We start from the raw sequence: 22,559 nt of genomic DNA, 5'->3' as shown, positions 1-22,559 counted from the left end.
GATTGTCAGAGTGATGAGAACAGTGACCAGCACACTGCGCCTTACCCCAGAAAACAAGATCCAAACGTTAGCCTCATGCTACCCGAAAGAGGGTAGGGAGGTTTTGTCGAAAGGTAAGGTACAAAGGTTGGCTTCTAGGGATGGGTGTTAGATCCCAATCTTACCCCACAATCAGAACAGAGAAATGAACATAGAAAGCACTTACAATATCTATGTGTTTGAAATAAGATCAGAGGGTCGGAATGTCAGCAAGGTTATTTACATTTTCTTTTCTGAGACTTTGTTCAAACTCGTAGAATATAAGACTACTGGTCGGCACACCTTCTCTTTCTCGGAAGAGAAAGCCCAGATGGAGTGACAGAAGCTCATTTTATTTTTAAACAGAATTAAGCAGCACCCAGCCCCATTCCCACCCACAGAAACACAAAACTACCTACCCATCTGCATCCAACAGTTGGCTCTGAGTGTCATCTTCTAAACAGAACTGGAAGTCTCCTGCTCCTAGGAAAAGTGTCTTAGGCTCTGGGGAGGCGGTGTACAGATCCTGGGAATCCTCTATGGGAAGTGAAGGCTCAGACAGTTTTCCTGAACTCTGGCACCAAAACAAAAACAAGAGCAAAACATTTTACAAATGCCATTCAGTGTCATGACAACAACAGAAGCTGCTGCTTGCACTATGTCATCTGCTCTCAGGCAACTACAGTTGAGGAGGACAGTGCACAGTCAAAGGAACCCACGGAAAAATACCTCTAAGCAAGAAGAACGCTTGCTAATACACAAAGGGGGTGGATTTTTAAAGCTGAACACACATAAGCTGAGTACCAAGGTGGTGGGAGTTGGTTGGCTGGGACACACTTTATTTAGCAATGTGGGAAGTAAAAGGAGGAGGAGATTAGAAAACTATCACCACCTTACCTTAGAAGCTGAGCTGATCAAACTGGCTCGAAACAGCCCAGGGGAAGGGGATCTGAATCCACCTGCTGTAGGGAGAAAACTGGTCCCACGGCCTGTTTGTCTGTTGCAAGGCTGATAGGATGGAATTGTGGAGCCAATCAGCTCAAAGCTGCTATTGTGGCTGCTCTCCTTTGTCAGCAGTGAACAGGAGTCATCTTCATCTAACAGAGGAGAGAAATACCTCTTAAAGGTCAGATTACAGAAATAGGTGATTCGTTTAGGAAAAAGAGCTGAGAATCAAACAACTAAAATTCACCGGCAAGCCCCTTAAGTTCTGGGCTCCAAATCACTCTGTTGAAGGTAAATTAATTTACTACAACAGCATTGTGTAATCAGGACTCATTACTCTGAGCTATGTGATACCTGGAAGTTCTCCTCCTTCTCTTCCTCTGCCTAAGGCTTTCATCAGTCTTTATTAGTCTATCAAATTACACACATTTCTTTGATCTATGTATAGAAATATTATGTTTCACTCAATCAACAAATCAACATATATCCACCCACTCAGGACCTACCATATGCCCATGGTCTACTATAAAAATGCAGCCCAGAGGCCGGAGAGAGGGCCCTGCAGTCAAGAGCCCTTGCTGCTCTTGCAGATAGCCTGGGTTCAGTTCTCAGCACCCACATGGCAGCTTACAACCACCTGTAACTCTAGCTCCATGGGATCCAACGCCTCTGACCTCTGTGAGTACCAGTCACACACATTCATGCAGGCAAAACATTAATACTCATAAAAGAAATATAAGTCAACGTTAAAAAGACAACAGTAGGCCGGGAGGTGGTGGCGCACGCCTTTAATCCCAGCACTCGGGAGGCAGCGGCAGGCGGATCTCTGTGAGTTTGAGGCCAGCCTGGTCTACAGAGTTCTAGGACAGCCAATGCCACATAGGGAAAGCCTGTCTTACCCAGGGACCCCCAAAAGAATGTGCTGTCACTAGAAAAAAAAAAATAATAAAGAAAAAAAAAGAAAGAAAGAAAAGTTTTCTGTAAGAACCACTGCTTACCCAGTTTGCCAGACTGCTTGCCCAAGTGTTCATCTGTTTCCGATTTTTCTTCAGTAGGAAAGTAACTATAAAATAAAATAGTAAACTGCTTGAGTATCTGTTCTTACTCTTTATTCCCTTGTAAGAAATCCAAAGGGTGGGCTGGAGAAATGGCCCCATGGTTAAGATGTGCACTGCTCTTCCAGAAGTCCCAAATCGGTTCCCAGAACCCACATCAGGTGGCTCACAACCACTCCAGCTCCAGGGGATCCAATGCCCTCTTCTGGCTTCCTCAGGTACCTGCACTCATGTGCACATATCCACACACAGACACACACCCCTTAAAAAAATACAAGCCTTTAGAAACCCAAAAGAATTTTGTATTTCCTTCGAATAACTTACCCCATCTTGGAAGAGCTGTCCTTAAACAGAAGTAAGGTGGAATCCGAGGAGAGGGGCTTGGGAACAGAGAGGTCAACACACTTGCCGATTTCACTACTGACGTCCGTATTTTCTTTGTCTGTCTCTTTGTCATCTTTGGTTTCTGTATCTTCACTACCAAGAAGAAATTCTGTAGTCTATGCCAATCATGTAAAAAAAAAAAAAAAAAAAAAAAAAAGGTGAACTTGAAACAAGTTCAGTCTGAGTACTGTCAGCAATGTCATTCCCTGATACTCTTTATAGTTGTTTTTATTCTTTGGTTTTTGGGTTTTTTTGCCTTGTTTTGTTTCTTGAGACAGGATCTCACTCTGTGGGCCTGGCTGCCTGACTAGATTGAACTCGCTCTGTAGACCAGGATGGCCTGGAATTCAGAGATCCTCCTGCTTCTGCCTCCTGAGTGCTGGGATTAAAGGTGTGCACCACCATGCCTAGCTGACTTCACACTCCCAAAATTAAAACAAAATTATGAAGGAAGATTAGATTAGCAAACATGACTAAGATCACAGTCAACCACAGACTATGACGTACTGTCCAGCTCAGCCGCTGCCTTCTTTCTTTATTCAGGGTTAAATACTAACCATGTCTTTCAACTGACAAGAAAGCTCTTTTCATACCTAACAGCCACATAACCAACCATTGCCTCCCCTGGGGCGTAAAACTCCTATGGAGCAGGGCCAGAGGCTCATCGATAAATGTCCTTCTTAATAAGAAATGAGATTAACTTAGGAAGACCTCTTGCTTGAGAACTTATTCCAGACCTCAACCTAAACAAGAATGATCGCTTTTCAATATCGGTCGAAGAGAAACATAAAAGTCCTTATTAGTAAGTTATTTTCAATGTTAGCACTATGTTAAAGTACATACACTAACAGGTAGAAACAGGACACAGACAGCTGTAAACTGCAGGCACTCAATGTTGCCAACAGAACTGTATGTGCTGAGCTTTGAGCACATATAAGACAGCTGTTTTCTTTCTTCCTTTTTTTTGAGACACAGTTTCTCTGTGTAGTCCTGGTTGTTCTGGAACTTGCTTTGTAGACAAGGCTAGCCTCGAACTCACAGAGATCCACCTGCCTCTGCCTCCTGAGTGCAGGGATTGAAGGTGAGCACCACCACCATCCGGCTTAGATAGCTATTTTCTTTTTTTTCCCCCGGAGCTGAGGACCGAACCCAGGGCCTTGTGCTTGCTAGGCAAGCTCTCTACCACTGAGCTAAGTCCCCAGCCTAGACAGCTATTTTCATGCATACTCCAGGCACACATGTGGTTCACACACATGCATACAGGTAAAACATACATACACATCGAAACAAAAACAAACTTTCTGCCGACCAGAGAACTCTGTTTCAGTCCCCAACGCCAGCTAACAACCATTTGTAACTGCAGTTCCAGAGCATCCACTGTCCTATTGTAGCCTCCACAGGCACTGTAGGTAAAACATCCCTACACATAATAAATAAATCTTAACTCTTACTTTCTCTTACACATCATGACCAAGTAACAAAATTACATAATTGCCCCAAACCTCTGGAATGTCTTGATCCTCCTCCTCTTCTTCAACCTCCTCTTCTCCATCTTCTTCAGACTCCTCTGTCATTTCTTCCTCTTCCTCCTCCTCCTCCTCCTCCTCAAAGCCATCTTCATTATCTAATTTAAATAATGCTTGGCGCTTTTGCCGCTCCTCAAACCTTCGCAGTTTCATTGCCTCCTGCAATTTAGCTTTTAGCATCTGCAGCTTTTCACCTGAACAACAACAACAACAACAAAATCAGTATACTTTAGATGTGACTGACTACACAATACAATAAGTAAACATGCAATTTAAGTAACTCTATTTGTACGCTAGACACCCCAAAGGAAAAACAAAGACCTTAGTACTCAAGGCTTTTACTTATGTTTTTTGTTTTCAAGACAGGGGTTGTGTAGCCTTGGCTGTCCTGGAACTAGCTCTGCAGATCAGGCTGGCCTCACAAAGACCCACCTGTCTCTGCCTCAAGTGTTGGGATTAAAGGCTTGCACCACCACCACTGCACAGCTGGCTTTTACTTATTTTAACATAGGATAGTATAGAAGACAATGTCCACACCCAGTTAATTATAAGTAACTGTTTACAGGATGGTGGGGAGAGAATGAGGCCTGAAGCCTGGAGTCTGGAGCTCTAAGGAACAGGAATGCAGCTCAGTAGAAAATCACTTGGTTAGCATGCAAGGGGACTCTGAATTTGAGTCTCAGTGCTGGAAACGTAACAAAGGAGGCCATGACAGAAAACATCAACATGCTTATTTATATAAAGACAAACGATTAAAAAGTAAGCTTGGTAAAAGAGGTAATTCTCCTGCCTCAGCCTCCCAAATGCTGGGGTGTGCACTTGTGTGCACCACCAGGCCTGGCTTCTCTATACATTTTTCTACAGTATTTATTACTTGGTAAGTGCCATTTTAAGAAATAAAGCTATAGTACCCACCCCACATCTCTCACTGTGCAAGTCTCCAAGGAAAAGGATTCTGTAACTTTTTACAATAGGGCCTTCAATAATAAATACAAATACCTGGTTTTGTGTGGCTTGCTTCATCCAGCTTCTCAGCTGCCAAAGTCACAGGCACCACATCTGCCTTTAGCTCTTCCTTCCCATCACTGCCCAAGTCCTTCACTATGATGTTCACGTTCACCGTCTGACGAGCCCTGGGAGTGGCTGCTGGATTAGCGTGTCTCCAGAAGCGCTGTTTCAAGGCTTCCAATTCTAAACCCAAATGTGAACCAGTGCGACAGTTTGTCATGCTCCTGCTCTTTCCTTGAAGATTCCAGTTAAGAACCATACGTTTTCCAGCTTAACAGCATCAAGGAAAATAACAGAGAAACCAAACCCCCCTTGCTACTTAAGGTCTGAATAAAATTCATACACTGTCTCTCTGTTTTAAAAACCAGACATTTTAAAGCAAATTTTTATTACACTTATCACTGTGTGTGTGTGTGTGAATGCACACCATGGCACATGTGTGGAGGTCCGAGAACACTTATTAGAGTCAGTTCTTTCTTTTCATCTTGTGGGTTCCCGGGATCAAACTCAGGTCTACAGACTTGATGGCAAGTGCTTTTGCTCTTTGGGCCCTCTGCAGCCGCTGCTTCATGTTTAGTATCAAATCAGTAGTAAAAACAAAAGACAAAACAAAACAAAAAACTCGCCTTAAATTCAGCTATTACAAAGCTTAATTTGGAGCCTGGTGTGGTGGTACATACCTTTAACCCCAGCATTCAGGATTAAAGAGGCAGGTGTGTCTCTATGAGTTCAAGGCTATCTTGGTCTACATAGCAAGTTTCAGGCCAGCCAGGGCTACATAGTGAGACACTGTCTCAAAAAATAAAACAAGTTTAATTTGAGGCTAGAGATGGCTCAGTGGATAAGAGCACTGGCTGGCTGGGCAGTGGTGGCACATGCCTTTAATCCCAGCACTAAGGAGGCAGAGGCAGGTGAATCTCTGTGAGTTCGAGGCCAGCCTGATCTATAAAGCGAGTTCCAGGAAAGGTGCAAAGCTACACGGAGAAACCCTGTCTCGAAACCACCACCACCCACAAAAAAAGAGCACTGGCTGCTCTTGCAGAGGACCTGGGTTTGGTACCCAGCACCCACATGGTAGCTAACAACTGCCTGTAACTCCAGTTCCAGGGGAACCCAATGCCTTCTGACCTCCAAGGGCTCCTGCACACACACAGTACACATTCATACACTCAAGCACATATATATAAAATGAAACAAATAAATAGTAACTTTTTAAAAAGAGGCAAGATTAGTTTTAAAAGTATAAAAATAAAAAGCTTATCTTTTGATGGATCTTATTATTATTTTGTCTGTTTTTAGAGACAGAATCTCATGTTGTCCAGGTTTCTTTGAATCCTACTCCTCCTCCCTCTGCCATCTAAGTGCTGAGACTACAGGTATGCACCAGCACACCCAGCCAATGGTTAATTTTTTTAAAAACATGCATTCAAATCCCATGTTAGTATTAATATGGTTAGCGTCTACATGTGTACTTTACTTTCCCTAAGAAGGAGACAAAAATTTTCTATTGTGTTTCTTTCTTTCTTTTTTTCGAGACAGGGCTTCTCTGTGTAGTTTTGGTGCCTGTCCTGGATCTCACTCTGTAGACCAGGCTGGCCTCAAACTCACAGAGATCCGCCTGGCTCTGCCTCCCTAGTGCTGGGATTAAAGGCGTGCGCCAATGCCGCCTGGCCTTTTATTGTGTTTCTAACAATAATTAGCAGTAAAAATACAGCTCTAAAAGATGTTGTTTCTACTTACAGACAAAAGAGCAGTGAGAGAAACCCTAAGTCTGCCTCCTATTTATAGTGGCTCGGTAAACTTGGAAGCAACAGGTGGCACCAGCAGAAAGGGAACACAAATAGGCAGATCATTATTGATGCTAATAAAACAAAGCAGCTGAGTAGGAAGAATTCACTAAGGCCCTAAAAGGATAGTGAGGAAGCGCCTTCATTCATAACTAGAGAAAGTGACGGCTTTTGAGGCTCTCTGTCTTGGGATTGGTGAAACAACCACTCTCTTTGCCCATCACCACTCGACTCAGCCATCCCTTACTCTCCTCTCCTCCCTCAGTCTTTTCCTAGCACCTCTCATCTCTTGCCAAGTGAAAAGGCTCTGCCCCAGCTCAAGTCTATACCAGTAGCTTCGGTCCACTGCTCTCATTTCCACTAACGAGAGCTACAGACTATTTCCTGTACCTTCGCAAGGAATAGGAATAGTGTATTTCCTACATGATTAAATTAAATCTACATTCATTTTTCTCATGGAAATTAACTAGGAGATAAATTGAGATATTATCACTCTTTTCATTCTTGTTTGTACTTTTTTAAATTTATTTAAAAATTTTGTGTGTGTGTGTGTGTGTTTATGTGTACGTGACTACAGGTGCCTCTGGAGGCCCAGAGGCATCAGAGCCCTGGAACTGGAGTTACAGGTGGTTGTGAGCTGCCAGACATGGGTGCTAGGACTGAACTTGGATCCTCTGTAAGAGCAGCACATGCTCTTGACCACTGAGCCATCTCTGCAACCCCCTTTTCTGTTTCTTAGGTTTTTGAAACAGGGTCTTGTAGCCTTGGCTGGCCTGGTACTTGCTACATAGCCCAGGGTGGTCTTGAACTTTCAATAATTCTGCTTCAGCCTTGTAAGTGCTAGAATTATAGGCACATGGCATCATGCCCAGCTCCTTAATATCAATCTTGAGCCCTTCAAGGCATCAACTATGCTAGTCATCTGCTTGAACTTCCTAAAATGAATAAGTGATGGACTCATTTTTCCTGTTTAAAAAAACGAAACTTTTCAACGGTCCTTTACTAGGAAAGGAGCAATCAAAGCTCTAACATGCCCCCAACCCCTACAGGCTCTAGCCTGTCATTGTCAATCCCCCGACCTTCAAACCCAGCAGCCAGCACTCCCTGTGATTTCTATTTTCTGAGTCTTTTGCAGTTAGTTGTCTCTACCAGAAAAGCTGTCTTCTCCCTCCCTGCCTTGGTATCTCCTCCTCAGTTTTCAGTACTCTGATGGCTTTTTTGTTTTATTTTTTCTTCCAGAAACTTCTCTGAATTTCTAATCCAAGTAAGTGCCATTTGCTCTAGGGTTCCTATGCATTTTCTCTAGTGACATTTACCGACCACTTTATTTACCACCCAGTAAGGTAATAGTCTGTTTGCCTATAGCCTATCGCCATTATATTTTCATTTCCTTGAGAAGAGGGATTGTAGCTGGGCAGCGGTGGTGCATGCCTTTAATCCCAGCACTTGGGAGACAAAGCCAGGTGGATCTCTGTGAGTTCAAGGCCAGCCTGGTCTACAAAGCGAGATCCAGGACAGGCACCAAAACTACACAGAGAAACCCTGTCTCGAAAAGGAAAGAGAAAGAGAGAGAGAGAGAGAGAGAGAGAGAGAGAGAGAGAGAGAGAGAGAAGAGGGATTGTGTCTTACTTGTACACATAGTACCCAACAAAATACTAAATCAAAGTTTACTGCATTAATGTTGACTCCAGCTTCATGTCCACAATATCATGAAAAAGACTAGTCAGGAAACTAAGCTTTCACATCAATTATGCTTAAAGGAAAACTAAACTTTTTTGAGTCAGGCAGGGTCTGACTATGTAGCTCTGGCTGTCCTAGAACTCTCTAAGTAGACCAAGACAGACTTGAACTGACAGAGATCAGCCTGTCTCTGCCTCCCAAGTTTTGGGACTAAAGGCATGTGCCACCATACCTAGCTGGAAAACATGCTGAGTTATAAGAAGTGTCCATCATGTGGCAAGTACTATGCTAGGTTCTGTATAAGCTAAGTGTCATGCTGGAAAAAAATCACACAACTCCTGAGCCTGTTTCTTCATTTTGCAAAATAATCTCCAGAGCTACAAGAATTAAGGAAGATAAAAGAAGATATCCTGTATCTTAACCCAGGGCTACTTCTTGTCCTTTGCTGATGAATCTATGCAGTTGTGTTACATAACCCCCCTCCCCCCCACACACACACACTGTATCTCTAGTTCCAATCAAGCCCTCATCTTCTCCACATAACCCCCACACACTATATCTCTAGTTCCAATCAAGCCCTCATCTTCTCCCAATATGTGCCATGCAGAACTTTTCCTGTCATTTTCAAAAACATCCTTCTCAGACATGCTCATAATGCACACCTGTAATACCAGTACTTGGGAGGCAGAGGTAAAGGAATGCTGCCAAGTTTGAGGCCAGCTTGATCTATGAGTTTTAGGACAGCCAAGGTTACATAGTGAGACCCTGACTCCTCTCTCCTCGACAAAGTCTACAAAGTCCATCTACCCAACAGTCACCAGGCAGATTTTATACTGGGCACAGTGGCTGATACAGCACCTGCCAATGATAAGCTGCTAATTGAAACAGTCTTTTTTTTTTTTGAGGGAGGGGGGTGGAGGGGTAGGGAGGAGGCAGAAGCAGGAGGACTGGGAGTTCAAAGCTAGCCTGAACTACACAGAGAGATCCTGATTCAACAATAACTAAATACCCTAAACTCAGTTAAATAATTTGTAGTATATTCTAGGGACAGGGATGTGACTCACTTGGTAGAGTGCTCACCCAGCCTGCCGGAAGTCCTAGGTTCAATCCCTAGCATCCACGAACCAGGCATGGTAGTGCATACCTGCAACCCCACCACTCAGAACGTTAAGGTTGCCCATGGCTACACAGTTTGAGTTTGAGACTAGCCAGAGAAACATTAGACATGAGAATGTCCAGAGTCCCTGGAGCTGCAGTTATACGTAGTTATGAAACATCAGACGTGGGTGCTGGGAACCAAACTCTCTGGTCCTCTGGTGGAGCAACAAGTGCTCTTCACCAGTGAGCCATCTTCCCAGTCCCTACAGTCAAAGTACCATTTACCTGGGTGGATGATAGAGTGGCCTGCTTGTAAAACAGGATTCTTAACAAGTTACAGGTAACCTTGCTCTGCCAGCTCAGAAAGCAGTATAAATTTTATAAATGCAGCAAACAGTTTAGTTTCTGTTGAGTGTGGGGTTGGGGGAAGAAATTCAGTTTTGCTGACAATTTAAGTGGACCAAAGGTTTCTCTCTGGCTGTGAAAAATGGAATGTTTTTATGAATGATTTAATAAGATCTGACACAGTTCATAGAAAAATTTAGATGTTCAAGTCAGAAAGGCAGAAATAAATTCCTAAATATCATAGCCCAACAGCAGTATGCCTATTCAGTATGTTAATTATCACCAGGTTTCCATCTGAGAAAAGACTGAAAAGGTCCCTCTGACATTCTGTCAAACTCATCTGAATGGGATTCTAGTGCATCTAGAATAAGACTGTGTGCAATCACTGGCTTCCCCCACATTCACCATCTTCCACAGTATCAAAAGCGGCCGTGTGAACCACCCCAGGGTCTCCCCAGTCAAGGGTTACCTCTGTTGGTTTCAGGCTCATCGAGTATCACAAAGGAATCTTCATCAGCGCCCAGCCGTGGCTGGATGGAAACATCCACTCCCAGCTGTCTGAGTCGGTCCACAGTGAATCTTCTCACCTTTTCGGGGGGCGCAGCTACTGACAACTTAGTTTTCTGCTCCAGCTCTGCCTCTTTTGAGTCTCTTTCTTCTGTGTTTTTCAGTTTTTCTCCCTCAAGCATGTGAGGGTCAGGTGCCGTGAGTTCCCCAACCTGATACCCCTCACTGGCCTTGTTCCTGGAGATGGGGGATCCCTGCTGTGACACTGATCTGTCCCCAGGAGGAGGTCTGTCATCACTGTGCTCCTCAGTCTCCTCAATGTCCAGCTCTCTGTGTCTTACCGGCTCCTCCCCATGAGCCTCCTCTGATCCAGCAGTGACCCCAGCTTCTTCAGAGACCTCAGGGAGAACACTAGCTTCCTCTGCAATCTCTGCACCTGTCGTCTGCTCACAGCCTTTGCTGGGGCCATCGGCATTCACTCCAGCTGCATCTGCTGCGTTTATGGCTTCCTTGTAATGGCCTGACTGATACTTACATGACCTAGAGAAGGGGAAACGAGCTGGAATTGAAGATTCTCAAAATTCTCACTGTGAAACACTCTCATCCCTCAACACAGAATGAATCGTTTAAATCAGTTTTAAGGGACTAAGGAGTCTGAACTTTATACCAGATGCTACAAAACTGAATATTCACTAAGACTATAATCACAAGGAAAGTAGGTTCTTACTTTAGCAGGGCCATGGCATTTCCCTGGCAAGTGGGCCGGGGTTTACGTTTGAAGAAATCATGAATAGTTTTATTCTCAGGCATATGATATGGAAGATTAAGTGCAGATTCTAAAAAAATGGAACAAAACAAGGAAATACTCAAGTGTATATTCTGAAATGTCACTTCATACTCAGTTAACCAAATAGTATAAAACAAAGCTATCATGAGAAACAGAAAACAATCCTGCTTTACCGGGGGCAAGAGCAAACACAAGCAAGCCCCTTAGAGACCCCTGGCTTCTGTACTTGTTTTCTTATGAAACAGGGTCATGTTGTGTAACATGGGCTAGCCTGGAACTTGCTGTATAGTCCGTGCTGATCTCAAGTTCTCAATCCTCCCAGCTTCAAACACCTTAAGGGCCTTGGACCATATGCCAGGCAAAATAAACTAGAATGATTTTAACAAATATATTTTCTTGGATCCCATTTCAAACTTATCGAGTCAGAATCATTGTGGGGCCTAAAATTCTATTCATTTCAAAACTTCCTACAGGGATTGTGTCGCAGTCAGTCCACAGACAACAGAGGATTCGAGGTCAGTTCCCAGAACCCATGTTGGGTCAGCGGTTCACAACTGCCTATAACTTGAGCTCAAGAGGATCTGACTTCCTCTGGCCTCTGTGGGCAATTACACTCACATGCACCCTCCCACATACGTACATACATACATATACAAATAGTTTAAAATATTATATATATATATATATATATATATATATACACACACATACATACATACACACACACATTTATATACATATACATATATATGTTTGTGTGTATATATATATCTGAAAACAAAGTTTCTCCTTTAGTTCTACCTCAATTCTGCAAACTTTCTGTTTATATTAGTGGTCCATGGGCTTGAGAACAACATTTATCAAGTTTAAGTCTAAATTTACTATCACAATGTGAATTCACATTAGGAGTGTTAGCAGACCAACTCCCCAATATCCAAGTTGAGCTGACCAAAACAAAACAAAACAAAAAACCTCCACAACAACAACAAAACCCATGATTCCCCTCAGTTTACCCTACTGGTTTGCATTACCTCGGACGAGACGCTGAGTCTCACTATGCAGCTTTTTTAAGGCTTCCTTACTTAACCTCGCTGCCTTTCTTTCCTTAAAACAAAACAAAACAAAAGGTAAAACTACATTAATGGTGTTTTCCAGAAAGATATTTATTCCTAAGAGTTTTTCTCTCCAAGAAAATAGGAGAGAAGAGCAGGCAATAATAAACTCAGTATGATCATAAAATGTACTTATTAGCAAGTCTCAGAAAACAAATTTAACCTAATGATAGTCCTGTTCCTTCCATGTACAAAGAAAGCTTAGAGGACAGAGAGATGGCTCAGTGGTTAAGAGCTCCCGCTGCTCTTGCAGAGGACCCAGGTTCAGTTCCCAGCACTCACATGGCAGCTCGAGGTCCAGGGAATCTGATGCCCTCTTCTGGGCACCAGGCACTGCATGTACGTGGTACACAGACATACATACAGGCATAGCACATAAACATAAAGATAAATCTTCAAAAAAGAAAGAAGTAAATAATAAAAGAAAGATTTTGGTTACCAAGGAAATCAAATAAGATAAAGTATTTATCTATGAGAAATGCACAGTCTCCTGTGGAAGAGATCAATATAAATACTAGGTAGGGCTGTCTTACCTTCCTCCCACTGCCTTTAGAAAATTCATTTTCTTCTTCTAATGAAAATGTCTCACTCTCCAGGCATGGTTCCTTTTTCTAGAAGATTGCAAATCAGCAAAAACTAAACTCAGATGAAAAGATGTTTTTCTCTTGGTGGTGCAAGGAGTTGAACTCAGGGCCCAGCACATGCTAGGCAAGTGTTCTTCCCCTGAGATACATCCCCAGCCCTCAAACTTTGTTTTGAGACAGGGTCTCATCAAATTTCCCAGGCTGACCTTGAACTTGCAATTCTCCTGCCTCCCAAGAATCTGGGATAACACAACTACCAGGGCTGACAAAAGTATGGTTCTTACTACATTACACTACTTTATTCTTAAATTAGTAATTACCAGATAGAAACTTCTCCTACTGTGCTTAGAAAAAAGGTAGATACAAATGGAATCAGAACCCTAACCTTTCTATTTACATATTTCCTAAGAAGGGAAATGACTTCTAGGGAACTGAAAAAACAATCTCTCTTTTTATGAGGACTGGAAATGTTAAACCAGCAGTTAAGAGCACTTGTTTTTGCAGAGGACCTGCGTTCAGTTCCTAACACCCATGCTATAGTTCACAGAAATTTAAAACTCAAGTTTCAGGGAATCCAATGCCCTCTTCTGGCTTCCACAGGCACTACATGCACATGGGACATATATACACTTGCAGTGTATACATTCATACACATAAAATAAAATCTTAAGAAAGAAAGTAAATCCTTTGTGGTGGTTGATTTTTGTCAACTTGACATGAATCTAGACATATCTGGGAAGAGGGAATCTTAATTGAGAAAATGCCTTTATAAGACTGGCCTGCAGTGAGCTGGCTTTCTGGAGCCCATTCCCTATGGTAGAATACCTTCCTCAGTCTTGCCTCAACTGAATGTATCAGGCTTTGCTGACTCCCTTTTGGAGGAGGGAATGGGGAGTGGATGGGTGGGCACAGGGAGGCTGGAGAGCGGGAAGTAGGAGGGATGAGAGAGGAATCTGTGGCTGGTATGTAAAATAAAAAAAAATTTCTTAAAAAAAAAAGATTGGGCCGGGCAGTGGTGGCTCACGCCTTTAATCCCAGCACTCGGGAGGCAGAGGCAGGTGGATCTCTGTGAGTTCGAGGCCAGCCTGGACTACCAAGTGAGTTCCAGGAAAAGGCACAAAGCTACACAGAGAAACCCTGTCTCGAAAAACCAAAAAAAAAAAAAAAAAAAAAAAAAATTGGCCTGCAGGCAAGTCAGTGTGGGTACTGTCTTGATTAGTCCTTAATGGAGGAGAGGCCCAGTCCCCTGTGGGAGGTACGGTCCCTGGACAGGTGGTCCTGGTTTGTATAAAAAGCAGGGTGAGCAAGATATAGAGAGCAAGCTAGTAAGCAGCACTCCTCCATAACTTTTGCTTCAGTTCCTGCCCTGACTTCTCTTCATGCTGGACTGCAAGTGTAAGCTCAAATACACCATTTCCGCCCCAACATGCTTTTGGCCATGGTGTTTATCATACCAACGGAAAGCTAACTAAAATATTCCTTTTTTTTTGTTTGATCTTTTGTGTGTGTGTGTGTGTTTGTATGCATGCGTGCACATCTGCTGTATATGCATGTTTATTTGTGCACTGGTGTACACAGGGAGGCCAGAGAAGGCTGGCAGGTCTCCTACTCTATTGCCCCCACCTTGCTGTCTTGAGACAGGGTCTCGTCACTGAATCTGGGACTAGGCTGATCACCAAGTCCCAGCAATCTTCCTGCCTCTGCCTCCCACAGTCCTGGGGTTACAGCTCATGACCACACATTGCTTTTTTTAATCTGGGTCCTGGAGATTTGAACTCTGGTCCTCATGCTTGAGCACCAAGCGATATTGCCCACTGAGCCAAAGTGCAGAAGACTCAGAATTGATTCTCAGCACCCACAAGGCAGCTCACAACCATCTGTAACTCCTGTTCTAGGGGATCCGATGCCCTCTTCTGGCTTCCATGGGCATTGTACCCATGTGGTACACAGAATATATGCAAGCAAAAACCCCCATACATAAAAACAAATCTTTTAGAAATTAAGTTTAAAAAAAAATGAAAGTTGCAAGAGTAAATCAAGAAACCAAAGATTGGAAGAGGTGGGCTAGGCTGGGACGTTCTTCTCACTTGCCTTGTGATTTTTCACTTTGTTTTTCACAGCTGCCCTTATCGACTCTAATGACTCTTCGTCTTCCAATGAAGAGTCATTTTCTTCTTCCAAACCTGTTTCAAAAAGGTCACTATCTTCAAGACGACAGCCACTGTCATTAAGCGGCTGGTCTGCATCACTTTCCTGGACAATAAAGAAAAGGCATAACCCAATCATTTTAAAGTCTAGCATTTCACAACATCATATGACAATTTGAAACAGACAACAGAGCCCACCTTTCATCAACAGACAATATAGCTCATCTAGAACATTCTCACTGGTTCCTATCCTACACTTACCCTCTGAAATCAAAGCTGGATTTTTGTTTGTTTGTTTTTGTTTTTCTGAGACAGGGTTTCTCTGTGTAACAGCCCTGGCTGTCCTGGAACTCACTCTATAGATCAGGCTGGCTTTGAACTCACAGAGATCCGCTTGCCTCTGCCTCCTGAGTGCTGGGATTAAAGGTGTGCACCACCACTGCTCAGCTAACAAATGAACTTTTGATTGATGTGTGTTTTTTAAAAAAAAATCATCCCTTCAAAGTCAATTTCATCAGAGGAGCAGCAACAAAGAATTACTACAAGAACACACCAAGAAACCAGAAACCCATCTATTTGTAAGTGTCTTTCATTCATCCACAATGGCAAAGAAGATCAAATAACTGTAAATTATATGACCATCACTCTTTATGCAAAGCAGTCAATTTAAAACTATATTTTGTGTGTAGAAACAATCTTAGGAACTAAAACCTACATTTTTAAAACATTAATCTATCTGAAAAAATGACACCTAATTACCTTAACAAGTACATACGTAAAATATCCATACATACTCCTCAAAAATGAAATTCTGTCATTTGCAGCAATGTTGTCGGGACTAGAGGACTGTGGTAGTTTGAATGCAATTGGCCCCATAATCCAAGAGGGAATGGTACTATTAGGAGACATGGCTTTGTTGGGTATGGTCTTGTTGGAGGGAGTGTGTCACTGTGGGAATGGGCTCAGGTTTCCTATGCTCAGGATACGGTCCAGTGTCTCAGTCAACTTCTTGTCGCCTGCAAGACACAGCACTTCAGCTACCTCTCCAGCACCGTGTCTGCCTGCACGCTGCCACGCTCCCCACCATGATGATAATGGACTAAACTCTGAAACTATAAGTGAGCCACCCCAATTAAATGTTTTCTCTATAAGAGTTGCCTTGGTCATGGTGTCTCTTCACAGCAATAGAATCCCTAACTAAGACAAGGACATTATGTTCAAACTAGAAAGAGAAACATCACATGGCCTCACTCATATGTGGAAATTAAGAAGTTCATTTTGGGTTAGAATGACGGCTCAGCAGTTAAGAGCACTTGCTCCTGTTGCAGAGGTCCCAGGTTCAGTTCCCAGCATCCTTATCTGGTGGCTTCCAACCGACTTTAACTCCGTTCCCAGAGGATCTGACACCTCTGACCCCTACAGGCACCCACACCACCCACATGGTGCACATGAACTCACACAAACACATACACATTAAGAGAAGGAAAAAAAAAGAGTAGAAGAGAATAGCAGGGCCTTGGATGGGTTATAGAGAGATACAGTCAGTGGATACAGGAGTATGGATGGATAAGAATAACACTTTTTATAATTATTTATTTTATGTACATTGGGGTTTTGCCTGCATGTATATATGTGTAAGGGTATCAGGTCCCCTAGAACTGGAGTTACAGACAGTTGTGAGCTGCCATGTGGGTGCTGGGAATTGAACCAAGGTCCTCTACAAGAGCAGTCAGTGCTCCTAACCACTGAGCCATCTCTCCAGCTCCCAAGAATAACTCTTAAGGTCCTATAACACAGTAAGATAACTATGGGTTGACAACTATTAATTCAGTATTTCATCATAACCAGTGGACAAGATTTTTAATGTGCCCAGCACAAAGAAATGCCAACTGCTGGGGGCAATAGGTTTGCCAATTGTTCTGACCTGATCCTTACATGCGGCACACATGCACTGAAATGTCACAGTACCCCTAAGTATGTGCAATTACCGGTCAAGTAAAAATACATTATAGAAGAATGAATAAATGAATAAAGACTGCATTATAAAGTTCAGAAAAATGACTGCTAGGCTGATGGCGCCCGCCTTTGATCCCAGCACTAGGGAGGCGGAGGCAGGCGGATCTCTGTGAGTTCAAGGCCAGTCTGGTCTACAAAGCAAGTTCCAGGCCAGTCGAGGCTACATGGGGAGACCCTGCCTCAAAAATAACAACGACAAGAAGGATTACAAGGTTCAGAAAATCACAACACACCTCATATCTTGTTTCCTTCTTTTTTAGCCGCCTAATTTTTTCCATCGTTCTCTCCTCTTTCTCGAGTCGTCTCTTGGATTTTGCTTTTGCTTTTCCTTCAGTTCCTTCTCTGGAGAGTTTTTTGGCAAGCTTTCTGTCAGTGGTGAGGTCCACGGGGCTTCCAGACTGGTGGCTCAGCTCTAAGGAAGGTGTGTCTTGAGTGTCGGGATTCTCCTGACACACAGTTCCCTCCATGTTACTCTCGTCACCGTCGGCCAGAGTCTTAGAAAGGCTTTTGACCTTCCTGTTCCTCTTCGAGTGTAAGTTCTCTTTATTCTCCTCCTCGCTGTCATAGGTGGGTTTCTCTGGAGAGGCATCTCTGTCCTCGGCCTCAGAATCACTGTCTTGCAGCGCTTTCCTGCTCTTCGTTTTCTTACTCACAAATATCTCTTCGTCAGAATCTGGAGGAAACATTTTTTTTTTTAAAGAAGGTACCCAATCATTTGGCCTTCTTCCTAGCTAGTTAAAATTATATTTAATTATACCTGTGATATGTCACCTTGTAGAATTACACAACCACCATTAAGAACTAACTGTGGCAAAGCATATCTAAAAATATACTAAAAAATTCTTTTCTGTGGCAAAACCTCTCTTGCTAAAAATGTAATTATATATATTTATAATGTGTAAAGTTGTTCTAATCATCCTGGCAAGTGTTAGAAATCCTTTTCTATAATGAATGCAATTTAACCAGGCAATGTAGCAACTATTAGACATTTTATCTATTCAGTTATATAACAGAAATGGATATTCTTTAAAAAAATCTATGGTCATGTGGTAGTGGTGCACACCTTTAATCCCAGCACTCAGGAGGCAGAGGCAGGTGGATCTCTGTGAGCTCAAGGTCAGCCTGGTCTACAGAGCAAGTTCCAGGACAGCTAGGGCTGTTACAGAGAAACCCTGTCTTGAAAGCAAAAACCCTGTCTTTAAAACAAACAAACAAAAAACTATGTAAGCACTGTTGTTTTGTATCTGTAAAATAAATAATAAAGTTGGGGCACTAACAATTTGATAAGCCAAGACAATAATGAGATTAACTGAAATAGCTTACAACCCAGGCCCCCACATTCCATTCTTAAGATTAATGTAGGTATATTACAAACCTCTTTCACTCAGGGGCTCGAGTGTTTCAAAGCTGCCTTGTCCGCTGTCTACAGGACTGTCCGCTGATTCTTGTGAAACCAGTTTTAGATCACTGACTTCCAGGTTGACCTAGAAAATGAGAACAAATTTTGCACCAACAGGAAGACAGAGCTCCGAGTATGTGTGGATCCACAAACACGGGGTCATCTAGCTGCAACTGGACAGAACCAAAACAATGATTCCATAAAGGGATGTCATTTAGAATTACTGGCCAAAACAAAACCATAAATTAATTGCTACAGGATGCTAACTGAACAACTCCTTTTACTTTTAATTATTAAACACACTAACTGCACAAATCAGATTCCCTATGTTGTTTCCTTTTTCAAATTGAAAAGAAGGTTTATTTGTTTTATGTGTATGGATGTCTCATCCGCACACCATATTCATGCAGTGCCTGTGGAGGCCAAAAGGGGGCGTGAGAGCCCCTAGAACTGTAGTTAGCCATCATGAGGATGCTGGGAATAGAACCAGGGTTCTCTGTAAGAACAGCAAGTGCTCTTAACCATTGAGCCATCTCTCCAGCCCCTTTTAATTTTTTTTAAAAAAGATTTATTTAGTTTATGTGTATGAGTGTTTCTCCTGTGTGCATGTAAGGGCCCTGCATGCATGCTTGGTACTCATGAAGGTCAGAAGAGGGCACTGGATGCCCCAAACTGGAATATGGATGGTTGTGAGCCACTGTGTGGGTGATAGGAACAAATGCAAGTCCTCTAGAAGAGCAGCAAGTGCTCTTATGTAACAAGCCATCTTTCCAGCCCGTTTTAATTCTTTAAATTACATCATTTATTTTGTGTATGGTATATATGGGCATGTATGGTGAGGGAGTATGGAAATCTGAGGACAACTTACAGAAGTCGTCTACTAGGTGGATCCTGGGGCTAGAGTCAGACTGTCAGGCTTGGCAACAAGTGCCTTTACTCATGAGTCATCTCTCAGGCCCTGCTGTGACACACACACACACTCACTCACTCACGCATCATGCAGTAATTTTGTTCATCTACCATTCTAACTTTGACTCCCCATCTCTCTGGTACCCTTCTCTGTCCCTAGTAATACCCTCTCCTACTTTCAGGTTTTTGTTTTTTGTTTTTTTCTTTAAGAATAAGCAAAAGTATTGCTTATGAAGCCAGCCACCTGCCCTTGTAAATAATTTTATTGAAACCAAGGCTTTTCTTGGGTTCGGGTGAGGTGAGCAGACAGGTTGGTGCAGGATGAGATCTCATCTTGATGTAAGTCTGATATTTTGTTCAGTATCTAATCACGGAAACGATGTCAAAATACGGCTTTCGTTTGGTGATTAGCTTTTCTGGTACCCCATTTCTGTTCCCAAGGCAACCGTCCGGTCCTTGTCCTGGCTCCAGAAAAGAACACAGATTCCCGAAACGGTTTCCGATGGCCAAATCCCACCAGTGAGCCGTCAGCTACCAGGGGGACGCCGCGCGGGAAGCACTGCTGGCAAACACACAGCGGGCCCACGCGTGAGACCCTCCGAGGTGCCTTCCAGAGCCGCTTCCAACTTCGTACCCCCCTCACCCTGCGTTTACACAGAATCCCACCCCACATCCTCCAGGCCAGCTGGCCAAGGCCTCCTTTTTTTGCCGGGGATGCTGTAAAAGGAGCTTGCGCGGCAGGAAACGCGCCAAAGAGCAGCAGGGCGGGCTGCCGTGACGAACCGAGGAGCCGGCTGGGCCGGCAGAAGCGCGCGACAGGAGCCTCAAGGACCGAGCGCGGGAAGCCGCCGGGAGACCCGAGCGAGGCCCAGGCCCCCTTACCCAGCCCAGGGGTCTCGGAGCGGTGCACGCCGGGAATTGTAGTCCTCCGGGCTCGGCGCTCTGGCCCCGCTGGCTCCCCTGTCACACTCCGCCCTCGGCGAGCGTCCTCCACAGCCCCGGCTGGAGCCTAAACTCACCTCGGAACCCACCTCGCCGGTCATGATTCCGGCCTCCCTACCGCGCAGCTCCGGGAGAACCGGTCCTCAGTAGCCTCAACCTGCGGGCGTCCGCTCCCGCTGTCTCCAGCCCGGCAGCGGAGTTCGAGCTTTCGCGCCTAGACGCACTACAGCACCCACCCTCGATAGTTTGGACCAATCCGAGGGAGCGTTTCCCGCCGAGGCCCCACCCCCTACCGTCCTGCCAATCAGGAGGCGCCTCCAGCCGGCCCTGCAAATGTAATTTGGGTTGATTTGGCGGGTCGCGGCTGCTGTTGTCAACCAGATCTAGGAGTGGCTTTGGGGTGGCTGGGGGTGTCCGGGTGCGAAGAGGTCCGGCGCTATGGCTTGGAAAGAAGGTATCTTGTGAATGGTGTTCTTGGACTTTTGATCTTTGTCTTAGTTCCGTGGGTCGCACCAGGCGCAATTTGAGGAGTGATGAAACTTCCAGACAGGAAGTGAACTAGGGAGAAGTCTCTAGGTATCCCGGGGGGTGTTTCACACCTGATTTTTAGCTAAGGGAGCCTGAGATCCTGTCGGAGGCTTTCTCCGTCAGTTCATCCCTGGAGCAATCCTAACCTACAGAGTTACGTTTTTGCCTCTTGTGGTCGATTCTTTGCCCTTAATTTGCTCTGCTCTATGGGCAGGCAAGACTGACCCTGCTGGATGGCCCCAGCCGCCCTGCCGTTTGGCTTCAGCATGGTCAGGCCAGTGCTAAAGCTACTGACAAGGTTATTGTAAAGAAACCAGCTGGCACAGGGAAAGAAAAATCTGAGTGTTTATTACCCTACACACACACACACACACACACACACACACACACACACACACACACACACACCTCTACTGGTATGGTGACCAACTCGGCCGGCCCAGTTTGCTGAGGACTTTCTCTGTTGTAGCACGGAAGGCCTCACATCCCTAGAACCTGTGCAGAGGCATACGGGAGATGACTGGTCACCCCTCATACTGGCCTCTCCTTTAAAGTTTCCAGCCTTTCCTGAATCTACATTCAGATAAAATAATAATAATAATAATAATAATAATAATAATAAAACAACTCCATTTCTTCACCACATCTCAACCCACTTCTGCACCCTACGGGTCTTGAGCTGGGGGTGTAGCTCCGTAGGAGAGCTCTTGCATAGCTTGCATGAGGCCCCCGAAGTAAATGAGGCTCCAGGATTGCAAAAACAGAGTCCCATCCTCCTGTTTCACCTTTTACCTATTTTACAATGACTATACATTAATGATTCATAAACATACAGCTATCCGTAGCACTTCTTCAGCATTTGGACCAACCTTTATTGGCCACGCTCTTTGTGACAGAAACAATGGACAGGATTTTTGAAGTTTTGTTTCTTTTTGTTTTGTTTTGTTTTCAAGACAGAGTTTCTCTGTGTAGCTCTGGCTGTCCTGGACCTCACTCTGTAGACCAGGCTGGCCTCAAACTCACCGAGATGTGCCTACCTCTGCTTCCCGAGTGCTAGGATTAAAGGCGTGTGCCACCGCCACCTAGCTTTTTATACTTCTTTTTTAAAATAATGTATTTTTATTTTATTTGCATTGATGTTTTGTCTGAGTGTATGACAGTTGTGAGCTGCCATGTGGGTGCTGGGAACTGAATCTGGGTCCTCTGGAAGAGCAGTCAGTGCTCTTAACTGCTAAGCCATCTCTTCAGGCCCTGGACAGAATTTTATAATTGTCATTTTCCTAATCTCTGAGTAAGCCTTAAGGTAGGTAATATAATCATCTCTGTTTAAGCAAATGAGAAAAACAGACTTTAAAGAAACTAGTAACAAGTAGAGCCAGTGACACACCAGTGTCACACCCTGTTCCTTATGACTTCAGAGCTCACACACACCAGTGTCACACCCTGTTCCTTATGACTTCAGAGCTCACACACACACCAGTGTCACACCAGTGTCACACCCTGTACCTTAAGACTTCAGAGTTCACAGAGAGCAAGCACCCTCTGATGTCTCCCTTCTTCTCTGTTCTGGTTACCCCAATAATACTTCTGTCTAAAAAAAAAAAATTACTTTCAGGAGCTAGAGAGATGATTCAAAGGTTAAGAGCCCTGGCTGCTTTTCCAGAGGACAAGGGTTCAATTCCTATCACCCACATGGCAGCTCACACATGTCTGTAACTCCAGTATCAGGGGATCTGATGTCCTTTTCTAGCCGCCATGGACAACAGGCACAAACACGGAGCA

At 44.0% G+C, this 22,559-nt stretch overlaps 1 protein-coding gene across 1 annotated transcript in view; it reads right to left on the bottom strand.

The window, feature by feature from the left end:
- The window catches only part of Clspn (claspin), a 33,497-nt gene extending 13,008 nt beyond the window's left edge, over positions 1 to 20,489 (bottom strand). Inside the window, exons 1-14 of the mRNA XM_076565071.1 lie at positions 20,327 to 20,489; positions 18,375 to 18,483; positions 17,233 to 17,672; positions 14,928 to 15,089; positions 12,786 to 12,863; positions 12,172 to 12,244; positions 11,081 to 11,189; positions 10,316 to 10,893; positions 4,928 to 5,119; positions 3,905 to 4,122; positions 2,343 to 2,518; positions 1,962 to 2,026; positions 916 to 1,115; positions 438 to 592 (exon numbers count right to left, since the gene is read on the bottom strand). Of these exons, the coding sequence (XP_076421186.1) occupies positions 438 to 592; positions 916 to 1,115; positions 1,962 to 2,026; positions 2,343 to 2,518; positions 3,905 to 4,122; positions 4,928 to 5,119; positions 10,316 to 10,893; positions 11,081 to 11,189; positions 12,172 to 12,244; positions 12,786 to 12,863; positions 14,928 to 15,089; positions 17,233 to 17,672; positions 18,375 to 18,483; positions 20,327 to 20,350 (2,579 nt within the window). The 5' untranslated portion in view covers positions 20,351 to 20,489. The remainder of the gene's footprint in view (positions 1 to 437; positions 593 to 915; positions 1,116 to 1,961; positions 2,027 to 2,342; positions 2,519 to 3,904; positions 4,123 to 4,927; positions 5,120 to 10,315; positions 10,894 to 11,080; positions 11,190 to 12,171; positions 12,245 to 12,785; positions 12,864 to 14,927; positions 15,090 to 17,232; positions 17,673 to 18,374; positions 18,484 to 20,326) is intronic.
- Between the last annotated feature and the right edge of the window lie 2,070 nt (positions 20,490 to 22,559).

Source organism: Peromyscus maniculatus, chromosome 2 (genome assembly GCF_049852395.1).
Source record: "Peromyscus maniculatus bairdii isolate BWxNUB_F1_BW_parent chromosome 2, HU_Pman_BW_mat_3.1, whole genome shotgun sequence".
Lineage (NCBI taxonomy): Eukaryota > Metazoa > Chordata > Mammalia > Rodentia > Cricetidae > Peromyscus > Peromyscus maniculatus.
Note: the sequence above shows the minus strand (reverse complement) of the source record. Positions and strands in the feature narration are given on the sequence as shown.